Here is a 22761-nt window from a genome sequence, read left to right on the forward strand (position 1 = left end):
GCCCCCGTAGCCCCCAGGGCCAATAGGGGCGAGGGAGCGGTGCGCGGCGAAGGGAGGGGACTTTTCCTTTGGGTGACGGCGCGGCAGCGGGGCTTGGTGGGGTGGGTCACGTGGCCGGAGCGGGCTCGGCGGCGGGCGGGGCGCGCTCAGCGCCTGCGCACTCCCTTCCCGGAAGCGGCTCCCGGCCGCGCCAGTTCCGCTTCCCGGCGCGCGCCCCTCCGCCTGTGCGGCTCGCGGGACGGGCGGCGCCATGGCCGGCATCAAAGGTACGCGGCGGCGGAGCGGTTGCCCTGGTCAACGGCGAGGGCCCCCTCCCCTCCCCTCCCCTGCTGGGCCGCCGAGCGCCCCGGGAACCTACTGAGGCCGGGCGGGGCGGGCGGGGGCGGCCCTGGGCCTCCAATGGCCTCCGCTGGCGGGTCCGCGCCCCAGCGGGAGGCCGTGCGGGCCGTGAGGAGATGGGGCCGTGAGGCCCTTCTGGGGCGGGAGGGGCCGGCAGCCGCCGCGGGAGCCGGTCAGCTCCGCTCCGCCGGGCGCCCGGGGCCGCGCTGAGCCCCCTCTGCCTGGCGGGAGGCGCCGGGCGTCCGGGGGGCGGTGGGGGCTCTGGCTCGGCGGGGGATAGCGGCACGCCGGGCTCTCGGTGGCGCTCGTTCGGAGGTCGCGGCCGGTGCTTTGCGCGGTGCGCTGGAGCCCTGACCTGCTGTCGATTTGTGTTCTCGTTGTAGCCTTGATTAGCCTGTCCTTTGGCGGAGCAGTCGGACTAATGTTCTTGATGCTTGGATGTGCCCTTCCGCAATACAAGTAACGTGCACTCTCTTCCTGTTCTTCATTTCTTTTTGCATGTCTGTAACTCCAGAATGGTTTGCCTTTCAGAACTGTAGACTGGTGAGCCCTCTGTGTGTAGGTGGGGTTTGGGGATTTCTTTCTTTTTTTTTTTTTTTTTTTCCTTCCAAAAGATTGAGACAAAAAAAAAAAAAGACCAGCCATGTGTTCATCCATGAACATCAAAGCGAAGTCAATGAAAGTTAAATTACCACCTGCAAACTGTTAAAGATGCACTGTCCTCTGACACGTCTCCGGTGTTGTCCCTCTGTGGGTGATAAGCAGACAGCACCTCCTGAAGTAGGTAGCAAGTATGTATGTATTATCAGGGAAGCATTTGCATTTTCTCTGGCTACCCTGCAGTAGCTGGGCTGTCAGTGCCTATCAGGTGGAACCCTGGCTGTGCACACTCAGTAACGTAGCACCTGGGCATAATCGCAGCTGCTACCCTTTTGGGCTACTGATTCCCATTTCTTAGTTTTCAGGAGTTATGAAGTAGTAGACCAAATGTTCAGAAGGTTAGGCCTTTGCAAGTGAATGCTGACTTTACAGAAAATCTTTTAAATTGACTTATTTACTGTTAAATAAGAATCAAAAATCCTGTTGATAGTTCTGTTAGTGGTTGTGAATTGCAGATCTCTACATATACAACTAGTTTTCTTATGCCAGCTTTCTTTTGTTATAAAACCAGGGCTGGTGACATAAACCCTTAGGAAGATCGCTGTGCAGTCACCCCTCGAACAGTGCAGTGAGGTTTTACTGAAACAATGTGCAGCTGCAAGCAATAAAAGAAAATGTTGCTAAATATGATGGTGTAATTTCTGTATGTTTTTGTTGGTTATGTTCAGATTTAAAAATAAAAAAAGTCTCCGTGCCCCATGGTGGCTGAGTATTGGCTAAGAATAATACTCTTCCATGAATGTGCACTGAAATCTTATGGGCAAAATGATGTGAGGGCTCTACAAAGGTATCTCTGCAATTCTGATGTAAAGCTAACACACTAAACTGAAGAGTTAACCTCATCTTGTGAGATGGCGTTAGGTTTAGGCTTGCAGAGTGACATCGTGCTTTATGAATATCCTATTAGTGAGTGCTTTGTTGCTGCCATTGAGGTCAGCTGAAGCCGCTCACAAATGTGGTCTATTGGATTAATGTCAGCTTGTTCCAAAGTGAAGGATTTGCTTTCTCTGGGCATGTTGTCTGTCTTTCCCAAATGTGGATGCTCAGTGGGGAAAATGCCTTGTATTGATTTTAGGAAGAACAGGAAGTAATAGAGTTAACTTTAACTTTTCTTCTTTCTTTTTCAGCCAGTACTGGCCACTGTTTGTATTGTTTTTTTACATCCTTTCTCCTATCCCGTACTGCATAGCAAGAAGATTAGTAGATGACACAGATGCTACAAGTAATGCCTGCAAGGAGCTAGCAATATTTCTTACAACAGGCATTGTTGTCTCAGCTTTTGGGCTACCGATAGTGTTTGCGAGAGCAGAACTGGTTAGTAATATTTCAATCTATTATCTTTTTTCCCCCCCTAAAAAACCTTGTTCTTTATGTTTTGGGTTTTTTTTTACTGAAAATAAAGCTGTCATGCACTAAGCAACTCTTATAAATATTTAAGTACTTAAGATGCTTGCAGTAGAATAAGAATTCATTTGGCAAGAAAAACTGATAACCAGAAATGGAAGCATGGCAGAATGTCATGATGGCTAGTTGCTTCATGTGGTCATGGAATGAATCTAACAGCCTATATGCAATGCAGGGAAAACAAGGTAGAAAATAGTGTGAAAACTTAACAGGCAAGTAACCAAATAGAAAATGCACTTTTTGCACTCCCTGTAAATGATATTGGTGTTATTTTTTAAATTGAGTTGTTGTTATATCTTCCCCAGTATACGACTTTTCGTTAAAATAATTTAAAAGATTACCTTATTTGTGTGAATTTCAGGGAGCATTACTAAGTAAAAAAACATGGAGTGCATGTTCATAAAATCTCTTTAGGCAAGAACACCTCAGACAGGTGGTTTGAATGCCTCACACCCTTTGAGTAATCCACTTACTCTCCTTGGAAAACATTCACCTCCTGTTTTGCTACTGGGATACCTGATGGCATGTGGAAGACCTGCATCCTTAACTATCTGTTTAAAAGAGTCTTATAGCACGGTTAGCAAGTATAGTTGGGCTGCGGATGTGTGTGATGCTGTTGCCTAGCCTTACTTTACTATTTTTGGATGCTACAGCAAAACAGCTGTGCCTGCTATAGCAGGTGCTTTGAATGTGGCTAGAAGAAACTTGCAGTGCTGCTTGGCTAAGTGTGTGTGTTTTTATATATATATATATATATATGTGAATTGGTTGACTCATTTAGGGTAAACCCAGCCTTCTTGGCATAACCACAAATAATGAGATGCCACCTTCTTGCACCATGGCCCATAGAAGTTGATGTTAAGATGTTACCTTCTGTCTTGTCAGTATTAATTTCAAAAAGTGTCTAACTAAAGTCCCCTTGTTCACAGATTTACTGGGGCGCGTGTGCACTTGTTCTTACGGGGAATACAGTCATCTTTGCCACGATCCTAGGATTTTTCTTGGTCTTTGGCAGCAATGACGACTTCAGCTGGCAGCAGTGGTGAAAGGAAGATAAGAGAACTATCACAGGCATCTTGTCATGCAGTGGCCATCCATACAAATGAGAGAATGGGCAATAAAGAGAAGTAGCGTAGCAAGCCTCTTGAGTATTCTAGATGCTCCTTTTCACCTTGTTCGTTCTGAGTGTACTACTGTTGCTGACAGGGTTTCTACGTTTTTATGAAGTGGAGAGATGATTGATTTCATTTTTGCCTATGGTATGTTTTTAGGTGCTCTCTTGGTTTAAAATTGTCATCCTTCTGTCTGGTGTTTATGTGAAGCTTTAAATCTGGAAGAACATTTAAACAAGGTTTCAAAGAAGATTTAAAGTTGGGGTGGGTGGGGTTTTTTTGTTGCTTTTTTTAAGTTAAGCATTAATACTATGTTTCAAAATAACTTTTTTTATATGGTGATTAAGTTATATCAACGCTGAATGGAGGTAAGAGATTGTGCACCACCATTGTCAATTACCAGATCAATAGATTGTTGCTGTTATTTTAGCAGAGGCAAGGCGGGGCAGGGAGTACCAGTTGCAGATTTTTCATCTGCCCATACCTCAAACTGGGTGATGAATGTTGATAGCCTTCATTTCAGGAGAAGGCTGAGGAGCAGGTAGAGTTATTTGGGAGAAGTCCTAACTTTTAACACCACTAGTACTTTTACCTGCGTTGTAACAGATTCTTGTGTGGATGTGACATTCAAATACTCTGTAAAATGTATCAATGCTCTGACATACAAAACATGTATTGTAGGGTAAGGGAAAATGATGTTTAAATTCAATTTTTTTAAAAAAATCTTTTGAACTCTTTCTATTTATAAGTATTGTATGGTTTTGAACTTTTATGTCAACTTTTTACCACAAAGATGGTAAAATGTTCATTTATGGAACTACTGGTCTGTGTTAATTTTGAAGCATATACAAAGCTATTTACTCCTTCCCCTTTTTAATTTATTTTATACATAGTATATATATGTAATAAAACATCTTTTCAAATGTAGATTAAAACTCTATTAAGCCTAAGAATGATTTTTTTTTTCCTTCTGTTTTTTTTCTTCCCCCACACACAATGCAGTTGAGGCATGACTTCTATAGGAAGTCAGTGGCTGAACTGATTTCACTGACTTGTTTTTAAGTTTTTATGCACTATTGGTTAATAAGATTTAATGTTATGTCTGTAACTGTAGCTTGTGTTCTGTAAGATTGCACATGTATATTCAAATATTTAAGACAAGTTTTCTGCATACCTCTCAGTTGTCTGGATTTTTCATTTAAAGAAATCTGCCAGTAGACATTCCATCACAAGATAGTTGAGAAGTGCTAGTTAACCAAGTTGTTATAACACATGCAGTGATAAACTTGACCAAACATACTTATAAACTAATTTTTGTTCAATTCTTTAAAAAAAAGTTAAGGAAACTTACGCTGCATAAATAAAAGCTGATGATTGCTTAGGTTTTGCTTAACAGTGGAGCAGTGTGAAAAGGCACGGAATTGCAGGTCCTAGCTGTAGTATTTGTGCACAGATGTAAACAAAGAATAAAGCTTGAATATTTGAAGTCTGGTAGTAATGGTAGTTACTTACACAATATGCTCAAGGAACTGGTACCAGCAGGTAGAGGCAGCAGGGATGTAGTCCCTACATGCGCTGCTTTGTTAGTGTCACCCTGTGTATAAAATGCGAGCTCAAATTTATCAGTGCTGGTAGAGGAAGAAATAGGTGCCAAGACCCCAGCGCAGAAGCCTGCCCATAGCAGATGGACTCGCAGCCGCGAGTAAGTGTTTCACCAGACTGCCTGCAATGGTGACGTTCAGAGGTGTGTGAGGGCTGTTTTGTCACCTTTTTCAGTGAGACTTCTGCATCCCTGTCCCCAGCACAATGGATGCTTTGGAAAATCTTCCAAACCAGTGACTAAATTTGCAGTCCTTGCAGAGGAGGAACACTTAGGTCTTGTACAAATCTTCTGAATCTGTTACAGACTCCTTATTTGTGGTCAGGAACTGTTTTATTTTTCATTCCTGTGCTGCTAAGCCTACATGTCCACGGAGCTGATCATGTATGTATTGGTGGTGCATTTTTGGTATGTTAATTGCATTATAGCGTTCCCTTCTTTTGCTTGCACACTGAGTATGTGCAGCATTGATCTGATTTATGAGCTAGACACTTGAGAGGTATGATCCTTCCATATAATACGCACTGAGATAGCATTACCATCCTTCTAGAAGGAAAAACTTTGAACAGTAAAAATTTTAAATAGCAATCTTGAGTTCTGTATGCTTCATCAAAAATACTCTAATAAAAAGAGTATTTTGTTTAAAGTATTTATTGGGGTTTTTTTTCCTCTTATTTAATGTGGCTGTCGTTCCTGTTGAAGAGATGTCAACAGATTACTCCGTAGTCCTTTGGAGCAAGTGATGTTTGTCTCGTTTACTTTGGGCTACTCTATAAGAAGAGGTTCAGTACTCCAGCGCAGTAGGAGTTGCGCTGTGCTGGCTTTGCTGGTCCCACCTCACACCTGCAGTTTATCTTCAGTTTGTGTTTGAAGTCCAAATTCTGCTATGTTGGTATTGCTATAAAAAGCGATAGCTACCTTCACCTTCTGACAAATTTTTATTGAAGAGAAACAGCCTTTGAAACATTTGTAATCACTGGTGACATTTCTGAAATCTGACAGCTGCCTTTTAGCAGAAGCAAGGGGAATTGGTGGAAAATCCCGTCGGTGGGGGGCAGTTGCTCCCTTCCCCCTCCCCATGCTTTGAAGCCGATTTTATGTTAACATCAACAAATCCTTTTGCTTCAGTTCTGCTGCACTGATACTTCAAAATAGGTTAATGTTACCATTGGCTTAGTATCAAACTGTAAGAGGGACTGTGTTTTATACCACAACTATGTATTTACCCAGCACTGAAAATACATTACATCTTCAACAGAGAAGGAATATCAAAACTTCACCTAAAACAAGAGGTTCCTTTTGTCTGGTGTTTCCAGACACACAGCATTTCAAATCCGTCCCTCCAAGCCCACCCTGCCCTCCTACTTACTATGCAAATCGCATGCTTAAGGATAGAACAATACTAAACTTCATTATATGACTCCTTTTTAAGGAGAAAGCATAACATTACAGAAAAAGAACGGTTACTGCAAACTTTCGAAGACAACTGCCTCACACAGAGAAAGGAAATGGTCTTGTTTTTTTTAGTTTACTCTGAGAGGGGGAAAAGCGCTGGTTAAAGTCTTAACCGGCAGAAAAAAAAAAAGTTCCTCAGATAAAACACTGGAAGAGAAGCGGAGCCGAGGGACTGGGCAGTAACCGAGGGGGCAGAGCTGCGCGCAATGTTTCCACGAAGCCAAACCGCACGCGCGCTGCCGCACGTACCAGGGCAGAGGCTGAGCGCGGCGGAGGACGCGGCCGTGCACCAGCCCCGCGGGCGGGCCCCCGGTACCGGCCGCGCTCGGGAGGCCGGGGGGGGCGGCTGAGGGGCCGGGCCGGGGCCCGCGGCGGAACCGCAGGAGGCCCGCAGGCGCCGCGACGTGGCGGCCCGTGCGCGCGGCACTTCCGCTTCCGGGGCAGCCCCCGGCCCCGCCCCCCGGCGTGTTTCTCCTCCCCGTTCCAAGATGGCGGCAGCAGCGGCGGCGGCCGGCGGCGCGGGGGCCGCGGCGGCGCTGTGGAGCGAGGTGAACCGCTGCGGCCAGAACGGCGACTTCGCCCGCGCGCTCAAGTCCGTTAACAAAAGTGAGTGAGTACAGGAGTGCTGCCCCCCGCCGCCGCGTCGGGCCGGGCCCTGCCGCGCCGCGGGGCCGCGCACCGCCGGGAGAAGGCGGCCCGCGGGCCGGGCGCCCGTGCCCCGCCCCCGCCCTCCCCGCCTCACATCCCTCCCGGGGCGCCGCTCCCCAAGGTCTTTGCCCGGGCGGGCTTGGCCTAGCTCGAGGGCAGGGCGGCGGGGGCACGGCTGCGCTCCGGTTGCCGCCTGTGGGTTCCGTGCCGGCCCCGGGAGCAGGGTTGCGGGTCCCGGCGGCGGCCCGGCGCGCTTCCCGAGGCTTTCCTGGGCTGGGGGGGAGGCAGAAGCGGGTGGAGAGCAGAGCAGGGCAGCCCCCCAGGCCCTACTCCTGCCCCGGGACCATCGGTGGCTTCTGTTGCATCCCGCAGCCCTTGCTGTGGGGCAAGCCTTCCGAGCTACTCCTGGGTTTTCCTTCAGTTTTGAGCGTAGGAGGAAGAGCTTTTCCCCTGGGAACTAGAGGAGTAGTGGTGTGTGTATGGACCAGTAGAGTCGGGAGCAATAACGTACTCGAGTGTGGGAGTCCACATTGAGATGTTTTGCTTTGATAGTTTGGCATCCAAAATGGGACTGCAATAGAGGGCATGTTATGGCTTAAAGTTCTGTCTTTGCCATTTGTAGGGAGTAGGGGCTCCTCTCCTGTTCCAGCTCATCTGAGAGTTGGGATCACATGAACAAATCAAACTACCAAAACATATTTCTCTCTCGTTAGTTCTTGTCCCTCACTGTCTTCCACTGGCAGAAGGCATATAAAGTGGGTACCTGTCTAGAGCCATGCTGTTCTTCTATATCAGGTGTTTTTCTTCCTGCATACGCTTTACGTGGCACTCAGGCTTTGGCACTGTGTTCTCTGCTTGGAAGTGAAATGCCAGTGAAAGGTTTGTTCAGCTGTGTACGGCTCCTTTGGTGCAGCTCTGCTCCAGGCGTGTTAGCACAGTGGTCACTTTCGGTTAGTTTAGTATTTATACTGGATTCTTTATCCTGACAGAATTTGTTTCATGATCTGAGCCAAAGCAACCCATACCAGGACCATTTTAAATTGACGTGACAGCTCTCTGTGATGGGTTTTTGCAACTGTAAAAGCATATGGCTCTTATGGACCCATAGTGTGACTAATAATGAGTTAGAGCATTGTGTTGAAACTGATTTTCCCTCCAGTACTGCAGATCAACAAAGACGATGTGACTGCACTTCAGTGTAAAGTAGTGTGTCTTATCCAGAACGGGAACTTCAAGGAAGCCCTCAGTGTAATAAACACCCACACTAAAGTGTTAACCAGGTGAGTTGTGTTTTGCTGTACTCCACGAAATATGAAACAGCAAGTCCTTGAGAAGCTGCTGCAGCTTCAGTGGTAGGGACTAACAGGCAGCAAAATAAAGAGCCGGAGGTGCTCACAGCCCTTGGGATTGGGCTTCTCAGTGAAACATTGATTTATTCAAGGTGTGAGAGGTGGTCTGGATGAGTCTGAGAGAGTCTAACATCTTGCTGTTACTGTTGAAGGGATTGTTTCTAATCTAGTTTTCAGCCACGTTCATGAGCTGATTCTGCTCATTGACATGGTTGAACACCATAGCTGGTACAAGGGAAGAAGACGGGTCTCACAGGGAGTGAAGAGAGAAGGAAAAAGCCCTTGCCAGTGGCAGTAAGAGCTGTTAGCTTTGCTTGTCTGTCTCATCATGCTGCTCCTTGGGGTCCTTTCTTCAACAGTCTGAAGGTACTGCTTAGCTTTTGGGGTGATGCAAGCCCTTTGTGTACGTTCGCAAAATCAGGACCTTGGAGACCACTTGTGTCTGGGAACAAGTCAGGCTTCCTATTTGTGTCATTAAGCAGAATCTAATTTTCTTCCTAAAAAAGATGCTCTTTGTGCAATGACTAGGATGAAAACTGCTACCTAAGAACTGCCTGGCAACAAAATTTTTGTATTTCAGATACTGGTTCTATTAAGGACTTTTTAGTATCAGTGTGATGAAATACACCCTCATTTTTGTTCACAGCTGTATAAAATGTAATTACCTTATTCACAAATCCATTATTTCCTGGAGCGACAGGGAGTAATGCCTCTTTTAGAAGAGCGAATTTCTTTTACCTAGTTATTATGTACTAGTACTTTTCTTTCGTACACGTGTCAGACAAAAGGTGGGGAAGTGGCTCCAGCTTACATGCTATGCTGAGAGGGAGCTGGATGAGACCTGAGGTAAAACACAAGTGTATATGCTTGTGGACAGAGCACTTCTAATGCCAGGGGTCCCATTAGGGCCACAACTGCTTTCTGAAACCTGATAGAGTAGTTGCAGCATCTATGTTGCCATCTGACTGAGCTGTAGGTCAACGCCTACAAGTTTCTTAGCTTGTTTTTTTAGTAGATGGTGAGGAGTAGGAGTAATTTCTCTAAATTCAACTGGCTTCAGAGTTCTCTGTAGAATTTCTTTAGCTTTGCTCTGCCGTGTGTCTGTCTGTGTATCTTGCAGAGCAGGGAAAGTGGTGGTTCTTGCTCTGTCTTGATGTCGTCCTGTCCTGTACTGAGGCTGGCCCACTGCTTTGCTTTAATTCTTAATACCATTCATTTCTTTTCAGACTCCCTTAATACTCAGCTGGACTGAGGTAATTGTAAATAGACAAAGAAATAGCTGGTGACAAGTGGCAGCAGTCGTGAACTAAGGGAATCACTGATTAATTTTCTTTTGGCTTAAGTGGTAACTTGCGGTGTAGGTGGAACATAGTATTCAAGGCTCTGCTTGTTTGATAAAGCTTCCCTGCTGGTGTGAGCTTGCTTTGAAGCCAATTTTATGTTAACATCAACAAACTCTTTAGCTGCACTTCTCCTGCACTGATATTTCAAAATAGGTTAATGTTACCATTGGCTTAGTATCAAACTATAAGAGGGAATGTGTTTTATACCATTTCCTTTCTCTGTGTGAGGCAGTTGTCTTCAAAAGTTTGCAGTAACCATTCTTTTTCTGTAATGTTATGCTTTCTCTTTAAAAAGGAGTCATATAATGAAGTTTAGTATTGTTCTATCCTTAAGCATGCGATTTGCATAGTAAGTAGGAGGGCAGGGTGGGCTTGGAGGGACGGATTTGAAATGCCGTGTGTCTGGAAACACCAGACAAAAGGAACCTCTTGTTTTAGGTGAAGTTTTGATATTCCTTCTCTGTTGAACACAAAGCAGATGTAATGTATTTTCAGTGCTGGGCAGATACATAATTCAGTAATCTGGGATCATGTGCTCTCACCTCTGGTGTTTGGCTCTGGTTATGTAGCGGTGAGTAGTAAGGGCTGCTTAAGCGAGTGTGTTCAAGTGGGTGAATGCTTTGAATGAAGACTACAGGGCGTGCTGTCAGCCTTTGTCTTGTCTTTGCAGTGACATTATTGCCTTTGAGAAGGCCTACTGTGAATACAGGTTGAATCGTATTGAAAATGCTCTCAAGACCATTCAGAGTGCCAGCCAGCAGACAGACAAACTGAAGGAGCTTTATGGACAAGTGGTAATTACAAGCTTTTCTTCCTGGTGGGAGTTTTATGTGCTGGATGCCTTGTCCCCCTTCTAATGTAGGGCAAGTGTGGGGACAGAATTTCCTTCTCTGCTTTGAAGGTAAGAAGAGGTGCAGTTCCCAACTGGTCCAGCTTCTGTTGAGCTTCAGTCACCTGTTGCTAGAGACAGAGTTGTCATCTTACTGCCACTGAACCAAAGCAGTACATTTGTGACTCCCTCTCCCTTCCTGGGTCTGGCCTGATAATAGTCATCTGGCTCATGGGGGATGGAAGAGAGCTGATGAGATTTATTTGTGGTTGAGCCATTTGCCTGCATTAGGTACTTGTCCAGGAATGGTTTGTGGGACCTGACATCTTGGGTGTTGGGAGGGAGGCAGAAAAGAAGTTCTGTTTCTTCTCTGGTTTCTCCCTGGTTAATCAGCACAGTTTTGTGAAGAACTGGCTGTCGACTTTTAGCTGCGTGAAAGACCATTCCTTTAATACCTCTCACAGAGATGTGAAGTGATCTGGAAAAAGGCTGTTTGAAGGCAAAACTGTGTAAACTGCTGCTTTTAAAGAAGCTATTTTAGGAGTAAGAACTGTGCTGTTTCTGTGCAGGTGTCTGGTGTCATTGCTTGAGTCCTTGTACAAATATCTGTAGAGTTTGCCCTTAAAAGTAGATGCAAAATTTTAGTTCTGTTCAGCTGAAAACATATGATGGTCCCCTGTCCCCAGTTCACAGGGAGGGAGGAAGGGGACTGTAGTTACTAGTGTACACAGGGAAATACTGTTCTGAAGCTAATCCCTTTCCCTTCTCAGTTGTACAGGTTGGAGCGTTATGATGATTGTCTGGCTGCATACAGGGATCTCATCCGCAACTCCCAGGATGAGTATGAGGAAGAGAGAAAAACCAACCTCTCTGCTGTTGTGGCAGCACAAAGCACCTGGGAGAAGGTGATGCCAGTAAGTAAGTGTGTGTGTGTATATGTGTGTAGGAGTGAGAGCCAATGAATAAAGGGTATGGAATCATAGATATTTAACAGAATAGAAATGTGTTCATGTCTCTTAATGACTTCTGAGCGTATTGAAGATCACCTAGTGCTTTTCTTGTATGGAGGAATAAATGTTGTTATTGTTCATGAGTTACGCTTATACATCACTTGATCTCTAGTAGACTCGTATTATTAGATGTCAAAGCAGAGCACAAGTACATCTCTCTGAGCCTGTGTTAGGCAGAACACCTGTGATGACTAGTGTTTCCCCCTGTCTCGTTACCCTCTTGCCCAGGGTAAAGTTAACTGGCCGGATTACCTAGCTGTGCTTGGGAATATTTTTATTAGTGAACAGTGCAGACTGTAATGTTTTCATTTTTTCAGAAGTCTTTGTCTTTGGAGGGGTGTGCACAGCATTCTCAGCTTTCTATTCAGTGCTGTGGATCCACTTTCTAGTTCTCTAGAGTAGTGGTCCTTACCTGCCTTCTTCCAGCAGCCTGAGTAGTCCCCAAGTTCAGGCTTGAGCGTCATTCATGCCTTGTCAGTTGCCTCTGACTTTGTACAGTGTGAGGGAAGATCCTTTGCACTGTGACTTATTTGCCAGGTGTGTGCCCTTTTAAAATTGCCTCTGATTGTATTTTGCAAGGACTAGTTTGAATGTACATGAAAACTATAGTTTGTGTCCGTTGCCTGTTAAATCTGTCTAGATGAATTGGTGTTTATTCAGTATTACATTTGCTTTTCATGCTAGGAGGATTTGGGCCTTCGAGAAGCTACCTACGAGCTGTGTTATAACAGTGCATGTGCATTGATTGGGCAAGGAAAGTTGAATGAAGCAATGAAAAAACTACAGAAAGCAGAAGGTAAAAACATGGTGAGGTGAGAGGGAAGCTTTGTGCGGTAGAAGTAGTTACTTGTTCTCTATAGACAAACTTACTTAGAGGGAAAGAGATTCTGAAAACTTAAATCCTGCTGCTGGTCAGTTTTTGTTGTAGCTTTCCCGAGGTTTCCTGACAGAACTGGTGTTTCTCTAGAAGCGTTCCTCTGCAGCTCTTTTCCAGAGCCATGCAGCACGTACAATCTCCTAACTCTGTTACAGCCCCCTGGTTGGTGTTCAGTGCCTTTAAGCAGTTTTTTGAAGTAGGAAGTAGACATGAGTGTGATCTGTTCTCATAAGCATGAAATGTTTCACCTATTCTAATGTCTGTTTTTTTAGTATATGTATATATGTAAACATACACTATAAAAAAAAACCCCAACAACTTCATGGTCTGAATTAGATATGAAATTAGTATAAGCCAATAAATGAACCTTTTTGTAAAGAGTTTTTTTTTCCTATGAGGTGAAAGGGGGATTTTGTATGTGTTTAAAAAAAAAAAAAGGCTGGGGAGGAGAATTAGGAAGAATTAGTTTCTTTCTGATCTAATTGCTCTTGCAGGTATGTAGGTCAGTCTGTTGTCCCGATTTTGATGCTAGAATAGCAGCTTTCCCATATAACTGGTTTATTAAGCATGTGTAATTTGAGCCTATATGTGATAATAGTCCTTTGGAGAGCAAAGCAAGTGATGTTACGGTGAGGTATATGAGAAAGTTAAGTGGCTGGTGTGTGTACAGAAAAGTGATGGAATTGCTGCTCCATAAAGGGTGGTGTAATCTGAGTATTGCAGTTTTGCAGCACTTAAAATAACTCCTAAGATGGTGAGTGCAGTTGCAGCTGAGTGATCCCTATGGAAAAGATGAGGAGCTAGGTTTAAGGAAATTTGCTCAGGGGTGGAAAATGAGTGTGTGACTTCGTTCCCAGAAGGCAGCTCTGGGAGGGACAGTATCTCCTGTGCATTTAGTATTTCTTCTGCATCATCTAGTCATCTTGCTCAGGCTCAGTCCCATCCCTAATCAGTCTTGTAGTCTGATGTGCCTTTGTAATGCTGCAGAAGTTTCAGGGATACATAAAAAAAGTATATGGTCCCCCATGCTTCTAGGCAGTTTTTTGCCCTAAAGCCTTCTGAATTGTGTTCTTCAATTTGGTTTTCCTTCTAGACCTGTGTCGCCAATCGCTGTCAGAAGATTCTGTAAGTTCTTGATGTTGTTCTGGAAAGTGCTCGCTTTGCACCAGCATGAACGAGGGTGCGCTCGTAAAGTGTACTGCAGATAGCCAGAGGATAGCCGAAGCTGCGGTGCAGGGTTACCCTGCAAGACCTGCTACTGCTGCTGGTTCCAGCTTGTGAGGCTGGGGCAGCAGCCATGGCTGTTTGCAGAAGGGGAGCTAACGCTGCAAACTGATTGCTGCTGTGTGCCTTGCACTGTTGCCTGTGCTGGTGTGGGCAGGAGGGGTACAGGTCATTCAAAACCTCCCTGTGACCCACCCCTGCTGAGGATGAACACGCTGGGTGGGTGGTGGGAAACAGGAAATTTGTAATCACGGTTGTTGGTTCAAGCAGAGGGGCAGATTCAGTGCAAATTAAGGGTATCTTCAGATTCTTGCAGGAGCAGGTGAAGCTTTCTTTTCTCCTGGTTTAACCCAGATATGCTTGTGTTTGTGCTGTGGTTACAGCCTTCACCTGTAGTAGCTGGGATACCTTGCTGCTAATACTGCCCAGGATAGCTCATAGATGGTTGCTAGCAGAATGCTGAAGCCAGGGGAAGAGAGGTGAGATGGCAGCTTCATTTCTTTTTGCCTTGATTTGCTTTCAGGATGTGACAGAGGAAGACATTGAGGCTGAACTGGCCATTATTCATGGTCAGATGGCTTATATCATGCAACTGCAGGGTCGTACAGAGGATGCTCTACAGCTCTACAATCAAATAATCAAGTTGAAGTAAGGGCTTTTCTAAAACAAATGCTCAGTCTTGCATTTGTAGAAAGACCACTGCTTAATAACGATGTGCTTTCTACTTTTCTTACCTGCAGGCCAACAGATGTAGGACTCCTTGCTGTCATTGCGAATAACATCATCACCATTAACAAGGTATAGAATTACCTTGCTGCTTTCAAGGGGGTTACTCAGCTTGCTTCTCTGCTTCTGTCTAGAGAAGGGAAATAACTAGGAAAGACTCTTTCCTAAAGAGTAGTTAATTTGCAGACCCAGAGACCTTTTCTTCTTCAAGGAATGTAGTGAAATCTTCTAATGATGTGTCATTTCCCCAGGACCAAAATGTTTTTGACTCAAAGAAGAAGGTGAAGCTGACCAATGCAGAAGGTGTTGAGCATAAACTTTCTAAGAAACAGCTTCAGGCAATTGAATTCAACAAAGCTTTGCTGGCAATGTACACTAACCAGGTGGGCGAAACTGATCTGCAGTAAATAGCTACAGATGTACTCCGCAGGAGTTTGGCTAGGCAAAAATGAATATGCAGCTGTTCTGTGTCAGAAGATAAGACAGCTTGGTTTAGGCACATAAGTGAGGAGAAAAAAAATTATCCCTAAAAGAACAGCCAGCTTATTGTGTAGTGACTTGAGTATTGCTGTAGGGAGGGTGGTGTGGAGATGACTAGAGACAGAAGGGCTGTGTGGGGTTCTTAGACGCATCTGAAGTGCTGCCAAGAGGACTTGTCTTGTTCTGTGTATGCATTTCAGGGAAGCCATCAATAACATCTTAGATAAAACTGGTATGTTAGCCTTGCATTAGGTGCTTGCAGAGGTTAAGAAAAATGTGTTCTCTCTTCCCACTTCTCAGGCAGATCAGTGCCGCAAGCTGTCAGCAAGCCTGCAGTCACAGAGTCCTGAGCATCTGCTCCCTGTGCTTATCCAGGCAGCCCAACTGTGTCGCGAGAAGCAGCATGCAAAGGCTGTAGGGCTTCTGCAGGTAGGTTCAGAGAAAGTTGGCCAAGCTCTATTTAAACTTGTGCTTTGTGGTCTCCTGTGCTGTATCCTTTAGTTTTTGTCTGGTTTAAATTTTGCAGGGTATCTGACTGTGCTTATTTTGGTTTGGTTTAACACTGCTGGAAAGCATTTGTACCCAACTGAACGATGCCGCTTTTAAGGGGAAATAGTTCCCTTGCACCTCTTGATTTTTAGGCTTGGGAAGCTGTAGTAGACTTCTAGGGTAAGCAGTGGGCTCTGCTGCTCTGCTTGCAAGTGCTTTGCAACAGTCTCTGTTTTGGAGGGAGTGAGTGGCCTGGGACAGAAATCTGAGAGGATGATGGGCCACTGGTACACTTTGGAACCTTCTGCTGTGTGCTGAAGCCTGCCAGTGCTGGAAAGCTTCCTTTGGCTGTTGCCGGTTTGCTGTGACTGAGCATGAGATATGATTCAGCAGAGCAGCAACCTGGTACCCACACACATGTTGAATTATTCTTTCTTCTGTCTCTCAGGACTTTGCAGACCAGCACCCTGCCAGTGCAGCTGAGATCAAGCTGACGATGGCCCAGCTAAAAATTGCTCAAGGTATCCAGTGTCCTCCATTGTTGCAAGATGTTTGCACGTGATAATGGTACAAGGGATGAGAAAAACAGGCTTTAGGGCGATCTTTGCTGCAGTTACAGTTGTGACAGGGGGCGAGCAGAGATGCTTTCAGTCAGGTATTCTATATATGTGGCTATGGCAGAATGTGCTCACGGCTTAATGTCTGGATGTCCATGCTCCACAGGTCTCTGGCACACAGTCTTTGTGAGTAATAGGGCTAAATCTGTTCTGGAGCAGGAGGGTCTTGGGAGCAGTGGGGGCTCTCTGATGGTACCATTCCTGTGTACAGTCAGGTGGCAGAGTTGCTCTTGGAAGAGAAGACCCTGCCTGCAAAAGCTTGCTTCTGAACCCTTGCAGGATGTGGCAAGGGTGGAAGAGTCCTTTGTGTGGAGGCCTGCCCTTTATTCCTGGAAAAGGGGGAGGTGTTCAGAGAAGGGGACTGTTATGTCCCCATTGTTGACCTTTGGCTGGAAGTTTACTGGCGGGGTGAAGTGTTACCACACCACTCAGCATATTCCTCCGGTCTCTCTTATAGGCAGTGTAACCAAAGCCTGCATGATCCTGAGGAGCATAGAAGAACTGCAACACAAGCCTGGTATGGTAAGCAAAACTCAGTCTGAACTGTGTGAGGTTTTTCCCTTGTAGCACAGCTTTGTACTGCCCGCTCCTTGTTGCCTCTTCCCTGTGGTTTTCACTTGAACTGAGTGTTTGCAGGGATTTTGAGCCCATCTTCCTTGTTTTGGACAAAGGTGGGATTATAACTTGCATCAGGTGGCCTGAACTTAGCCACAGAAGTACTCTGCCTGTCAGCAGAGATGCTCTCTGGCTATGTTCCCACTCTCACAGTCCCTTAGACCTGCGTGTTGCCTGGATTTACTTGCATAACATGACTGGAGCTGCTTCCCTGGTATGTACTGTTGGGATGTTCTTGAAGCAGCTTTAGGACAACAGATATTGGGGAGAAAGTGCCATGTGTTCCATCCCCACAGCATCAGCCCGATCTGCACACATGTCCTCATACGGTATTCGTGTTTGATGACCTTGAAAATGCTCGTGTACTGTATAAGCCTTTTGTGTGGAGGCTGATAGTTGTAGATCTGTTCCAATTGCAAGTGTGAATGGTCAAAGTAATTTATAGGGGCAGTCAGCAACACCAGCTCTTTGCCTTGAGTCACCTCTGGTTGCGACTGGGATGTAGACAAACAGGTGGTGTCTGTATCGTCTCTTCATTGCCAATTTCTTTTTTCGTGGCTCTTGGGATAGAGAATGTGGGAAGAAAAAGGGTTTCTAACAAAACTGTCCAGTGGCAAGCAAAGAAAGTGCCAAGACAAGGAGGTTCTTTCCGTGAATGCAGTCTTAAGGTTGTACCATAGGAGGAGGATTGTTGGGGTCATTTCTTTGGGAGTGACCTGGGTAAAAAGGTATCACCTGAGTATCCTGCCTGTTAGCACAGCTGGTTTTTAGGGACAGAGCAGGAAGCTTACATTAACAATACTTTTAGGAAATCCCATCAGTTAACTGCTGACTCTCTGGCTATAGATGGCTTGTTTGAAGATGTGCTGTAAGCAGCTCTTGAATGTTTGCAGGTGTCTGCATTGGTGACTATGTACAGTCACGAAGAGGACATTGACAGTGCAATTGAGGTCTTCACACAGGCTATCCAGTGGTATCAGCAATTCCAGGCAAGTAAACCCAGAGGAGTTAATGTGCAAGGATTTGTCTCAGTTTTTTTCTAGCTGATCCAGCTCAGCTTTTCCTGTTTATGCATAGCCCCAGTGGCTCATCCAGTTGGGGTTTTAGAGACCTGTTGGCTCCTGTTTTGTGAGCGTTCGTTTTATTTTAGATAAGCTGTGTAACACCTGTCAGATGGGGAGAGTAGTGGCTGTGGGTGCCCAAAGGTAGCAATCAGGCCCTCTTCCTGATAAGAAAGCGTTGTGGAGCAGCAGGCTGCCTTGTGCCATGCAGTTCTGCCTCACATCCTAGAGTACAAAGGTGGTGTCCTTTCTGCGTGACAGGATGCTAACTCAGTTCTCCTTGGTCAGGTCTTGGGCGTTAAAGCCAGCTAGAGCTGGGCTCCATGCTGTGATAATGAGGAACTAATGGTGGCTGCTGTGTCTTTCAGCCAAAGTCTCCTGTCCATTTGTCACTGATAAGGGAAGCTGCCAACTTCAAACTAAAGCACGGCAGGAAGAAGGAAGCAATCAGCGACTTGGAGGAGCTCTGGAAGTGAGTTGGGTTGTTGCTGAACAGGGAGCTCTCTGGTGTGAGACAGTGTCTTGACTGTTTGTTGATGTTGACTGGTTGGTTGACTGGTAACTGTCCTTTAGAGTTGATTTGCACAGGGGCTCCAATGAAAAGTCATATTTCGGAAGGAGAATTAATTTGATGTATAGCTGATGTTCACTTGAAACCCTGCTTGACTTGTCCCAGAAACCTCTTGTGTGCAGTGAACGTTGTTTTGGAGACTGGGATGCATCGTTTTTTGTAGTGCTACATGAACTGTGGATGTCTAGGTTTTAGTTTTTGTTACGCACTTGATGGAATCTTTTCTGGGGGACTGCTAACTTGCTTTTGCTACTGGGAACTGAGGAATTTTTGTCTTTTATTGTGTCATGGTTTAACCCCAGCCAGTGACTAAGCACCACACAGCTGCTTGCTCACTCTCCCAAGTGGGGTGGGGGAGAGAATTAGAAAAGTAAAAGTGAGAAAACATGTGGGTTGAGATAAAGGCAGTTTAATAGGTAAAGCAAAAGCTGTGCAAGCAGAGCAGAACAAGGAATTCATTCCCCACTCCCCATGGGCAGGCAGTTGCCCAGCCATCCCCAGGAAGGCAGGGCTCCGTCATGCGTAATGGTGACTTGGGAAGACAAACATCATGGCTCCAGATGTCCCCCCCTTCCTTCTTTTTCCCCCAGCTTTATATATTCAGCATGATGTTCTATGGTATGGAGTATCCCTTTGGTTTGTTCGGGTCAGCTGTTCTGGCTGCGTCCCCTCCCAATTTCTTGTGCCCCTTCAGACCTCTTGCTAGCAGAGCCTGAGAAACTGGAAAATCCTTGAATCAGTATACATAGTACTTAGCAACAACTAAAAAATCTGTGTGCTATGAACATTATTTTCACTCCAAATCCAAAACACACCACTGCACCAGCTACTAAGAAAATTAACTATCCTAGCTGAAACCAGGACACATTGCCTGCTTCATGATACTGTGGAGATGTCTGCACCTCCTTTTGCCCACACCAGTGATGTTTGGTGCTCTGGAGGAGACCATGGACTTGACATGCCTGTCTCCACAGATAGCAGCTATGCTGCAGAAGCAAGCACTGCATGGTGATACCAGCCTTTGGGATGAGTGTGTACCTTGGTAACTTGGTCCTTTTCCTTTTCTTTCCCCCCCTACAAAGGCAAAACCCAAAAGATGTGCATACTCTGGCACAGCTCATCTCTGCCTACTCCCTGGTAGACCCTGAAAAAGCTAAAGTGTATCCTTTTGATGGTGGTATAAGAGCAAAGAAAGAGATGTTTGGACATTGCTCGCTTGGATTTCTGCTGTGCGGGGAATACAGACTCACTCTCACCTGAAGAAAGGCAAGGAACATCTCCAGAACAGCTATATATCCAGGTCAAGTTGTCTGGAGCTAGATTATTTCCCTAATTGGCTTGATTACTGTGGGATCCCAGGATCATTTTGTCTTTGGCCTCCTTCTCTCTGAGAATTAGTAACTTAAGACTAGGTGGAACCAAAATAGGAGCTCTTCCCAGTCTGTTGTGTTGGAATCTTAAACCTGTGGTAGTAATGCAGGATAAAAAAAAAAAAAGTGCCTGATAAAATAAGCTCTCACTGACCCAAAATACCGGGTTCATATACTGCTTTTGCCACCCTGAGCAGGTTTCAGAGGTGGTTACTGCTTCTGTCCCTGTATCAAAGGAGGGAAAAATGAGGCAGATGGCAATTAAGCAGCTCATCCCAGTTTGTGTGGGAAGCTGGTGAGAGAGACAGAACTAGGCTTGTAGGTCTGCCTGGTGCCTGCATTGCTTACAGGCCAGATCTGTTCAAGCTGAAGTTGTCTGTTGGTATCTGGACAAACCTGGATGTTTATCTTTTTGCTTGCTAGTTTGCATTCCTGAACTTGCCCCTTGCAGTCTTAGCAAACACTTGCCTTCCTCGGACACCCTGTCACTGAAAGTAGATGTTGATGCGCTGGAAAACTCCCATGGAGCAACCTATGTTCGGAAGAAAGCTGGGAAGCTCACTGGAGACAACCAGCAGAAGGAGCAAGGGTAAATCAGGCCGCTGTAGCTCTGGTGCAGTCACTTTTTGGGCTGGCACAAGAACTACACCTGGTGTGGTGGGGGCATTGCTGTTGACGGGAGACTGGTGGAAAGGGAGACTGGTGGAAAGGGAGACTGGTGGAAAGGGAGACTGGTGGAAAGGGAGACTGGTGGAAAGGGAGACTGGTGGAAAGGGAGACTGGTGGAAAGGGAGACTGGTGGAAAGGGAGACTGGTGGAAAGGGAGACTGGTGGAAAGGGAGACTGGTGGAAAGGGAGACTGGTGGAAAGGGAGACTGGTGGAAAGGGAGACTGGTGGAAAGGGAGACTGGTGGAAAGGGAGACTGGTGGAAAGGGAGACTGGTGGAAAGGGAGACTGGTGTTTTAACTGCAAGGAGCTTCAGGTAGCAGCAGACCAAGGTTTGAGAAAGATGAGAATGGTTTAGCTTCTTCCAGAGCTATTTTTTAGTTGACTTGTCTGCTGTGTCACAGTGGCTGTTTCCCTTCTTGCTTTTCAGCCAAGGGGACATGAAGAAGAAGAAGAAAAAAAAGAAGGGTAAGTTGCATTTCCTAGCTGTTGACAGGGCACAGCTCCAGAGAGCTAGCCAGATTGTTTCTTCAAATAGCCACCCTTCAGCTTCCCAGGAGCTGGAGCCCTTTGCTGGGACTGGGTCCCTGTGAACCCAGATCTTCATGATAGCTTGTTTCGATGGGGTGTTTTTCCATCGAAGTGAGAGCAGCACCCAGATAGGCTGATGCGGGTTGCTGGGCTCTTTGCCCCCTCCCCCATGTGTATCCATTGGTGATGCTTCTCTAGTGCGTTGACCCGACTCTCATGTGCCGGCACTGCATGTTCTGCAGGAAAGCTGCCTAAGAACTATGACCCCAAGGTGACTCCCGACCCTGAGCGGTGGCTTCCAATGCGAGAGCGTTCCTACTATCGTGGACGGAAGAAGGGCAAGAAGAAGGATCAGGTTGGCAAGGGGACTCAGGGTTCAACCACAGCTGGCTCCTCTGAACTGTAAGTACCCATTTTGCAGGGTTTGGTGTGGGGAATCGCTCCTGGGTGGCTGGGAGGGCTGGGTTTGTGCTGCTTTTCTGTGCCTCTTGTCATGCCAGCTGTGGGTAGCACAAGTGAAACTGTACCTTGCCACTGGAACCTTCCACCATCTGTTCTTCCTGAAGATCCCTATAGGTTACTGAAACCCAAAATTATATTACAGTTGTGCTTGAAGGTGCCAAGGTGCAAATAAAATGTCCATAGTCTTTTAGTGTGCTTTTTTAGCTTTGATGATGAGATTGATTTTGCATGCTTTCTCTCAAGCTATTTGCTTTCAAGTCTTTTGGCCGCTGGAGAGCAATTAGCCATGATTTTGGAAAACACTCTATTTCCTTCTAAGCTGACTCTATTCAAGCTGGAATCAGGGTTTACCATTGTGTATGAGGCCTGACAGCAAGATGGTGACTTACTAGCATCTGAGAGAAGGAAGTACTTCTAAAATAATAGCAACACAGGGAATTGCCAGTGCTGTCTGATAGTTTCTCTTTATACAGCCGTCTCAAAACAGAAGCATGAAAAGCCTTTTGTGGCACTGTTGGCTTGAGCAGTGTTTGCAAGGAGAGCTGGCACAAACATGCCTTTGTGTTTAAGGAGAGAGAAAGTATGTTGGGTTTGTACTGCCTGAGCGTGGGGGCCTGAAAGGCTTCCCATGTGTTGTGTGAGCTGTCCTGTGTCTGTTCAAAAGTTAGCTTTGCTTTCAGTGTTGAGGACTTACACTGTCTAGTGAACATCAGTTAGAAGGGGATTGCCTGCCCTTTGAGATATGTTCTCATCATCCATCAGCGTTCTATATATGTTGAAGCTTATTTAAGATCTCCTTGCGTGAGTGCCCTCCCATACATAACACTACCTAATGCTGTCTTATGGGGCAGCTGCTATTTTTTTTGCTGTCAGCTTCCTGCAGTACTGCCATGTCTTGCAGGTGGTTGTGAGAACATGTGATACCTCTTTCTCTCATCTTCCCTGCAGGGATGCCAGTAGGACTGCCAGCAGCCCACCTACCTCCCCTCGGCCTGGCAGCGCTGCAGCTGTATCGGCCACAAGTAACGTCATCCCTCCCCGGCACCAAAAACCAGCTGGTGCCCCAGCTACCAAGAAGAAACAGCAACAGAAGAAGAAGAAAGGGGCTAAAGGAGGATGGTAAAAAGCAGGATGTGTAACCTCCCTCCTTCAATAGGTGATGCTGGTTGCAGAATAAAGGTCAAAAGCAAGCGCTGGCGAAAGACTCTTGGCATCCAGATCTCTGTCCTGCCTGTCAGTGGTCTGGGGGGAGGTGGGCTGGTGTAGGCACCATGCTGTGTCTGCTCACCGTATTTCCTTCCTCGTGCTTGCCCTCACTGTGA

General features: G+C 46.1%; 2 protein-coding genes and 1 long non-coding RNA gene across 3 annotated transcripts; 2 read left to right on the forward strand and 1 right to left on the reverse strand.

The window, feature by feature from the left end:
• Positions 1-139: 139 nt before the first annotated feature.
• LEPROTL1 (leptin receptor overlapping transcript like 1) lies at positions 140-4688 on the forward strand. The gene is made up of 4 exons (XM_040599804.1): positions 140-266; positions 723-798; positions 2127-2313; positions 3333-4688. Exons 1-4 carry the CDS (start codon positions 251-253, stop codon positions 3447-3449), a joined length of 396 nt encoding a protein of 131 aa, XP_040455738.1. The 5' UTR covers positions 140-250; the 3' UTR covers positions 3450-4688.
• Positions 4459-6913, reverse strand: LOC121090936. Its single transcript, XR_005828779.1, has 2 exons — positions 6820-6913; positions 4459-6013 (listed from the first exon to the last, which is right to left on the reverse strand). It is a non-coding gene; the product is annotated as an uncharacterized LOC121090936 (long non-coding RNA).
• Positions 6914-6995: 82 nt separating this feature from the next.
• SRP72 (signal recognition particle 72) lies at positions 6996-22644 on the forward strand. The gene is made up of 19 exons (XM_040599790.1): positions 6996-7176; positions 8378-8498; positions 10581-10704; positions 11510-11653; positions 12434-12545; positions 13720-13751; positions 14374-14498; positions 14591-14648; positions 14828-14959; positions 15357-15485; positions 15994-16066; positions 16620-16684; positions 17671-17766; positions 18207-18310; positions 19492-19569; positions 20231-20368; positions 20877-20914; positions 21220-21379; positions 22388-22644. The coding sequence occupies exons 1-19, from the start codon at positions 7059-7061 to the stop codon at positions 22560-22562; spliced, it is 2022 nt and encodes a 673-aa protein (XP_040455724.1). The 5' UTR covers positions 6996-7058; the 3' UTR covers positions 22563-22644.
• The last annotated feature ends 117 nt before the right edge of the window (positions 22645-22761 follow it).

This window comes from Falco naumanni, chromosome 1 (genome assembly GCF_017639655.2).
Source record: "Falco naumanni isolate bFalNau1 chromosome 1, bFalNau1.pat, whole genome shotgun sequence".
Lineage (NCBI taxonomy): Eukaryota > Metazoa > Chordata > Aves > Falconiformes > Falconidae > Falco > Falco naumanni.

Excerpts from the sequence above, each read along its gene's own strand:
- LEPROTL1 (XM_040599804.1), top strand. Across the intron at positions 799-2,126 it reads TGTGCCCTTCCGCAATACAA|CCAGTACTGGCCACTGTTTG; the intron begins GTAACGTGCACT and ends TTTCTTTTTCAG. Across the intron at positions 2,314-3,332 it reads TGTTTGCGAGAGCAGAACTG|ATTTACTGGGGCGCGTGTGC; the intron begins GTTAGTAATATT and ends CCTTGTTCACAG.
- SRP72 (XM_040599790.1), top strand. The coding sequence starts at position 7,059 with ATGGCGGCAGCAGCGGCGGCGGCCGGCGGCGCGGGGGCCGCGGCGGCG. Across the intron at positions 14,649-14,827 it reads ACATCATCACCATTAACAAG|GACCAAAATGTTTTTGACTC; the intron begins GTATAGAATTAC and ends TCATTTCCCCAG. Across the intron at positions 17,767-18,206 it reads AGTGGTATCAGCAATTCCAG|CCAAAGTCTCCTGTCCATTT; the intron begins GCAAGTAAACCC and ends TGTGTCTTTCAG.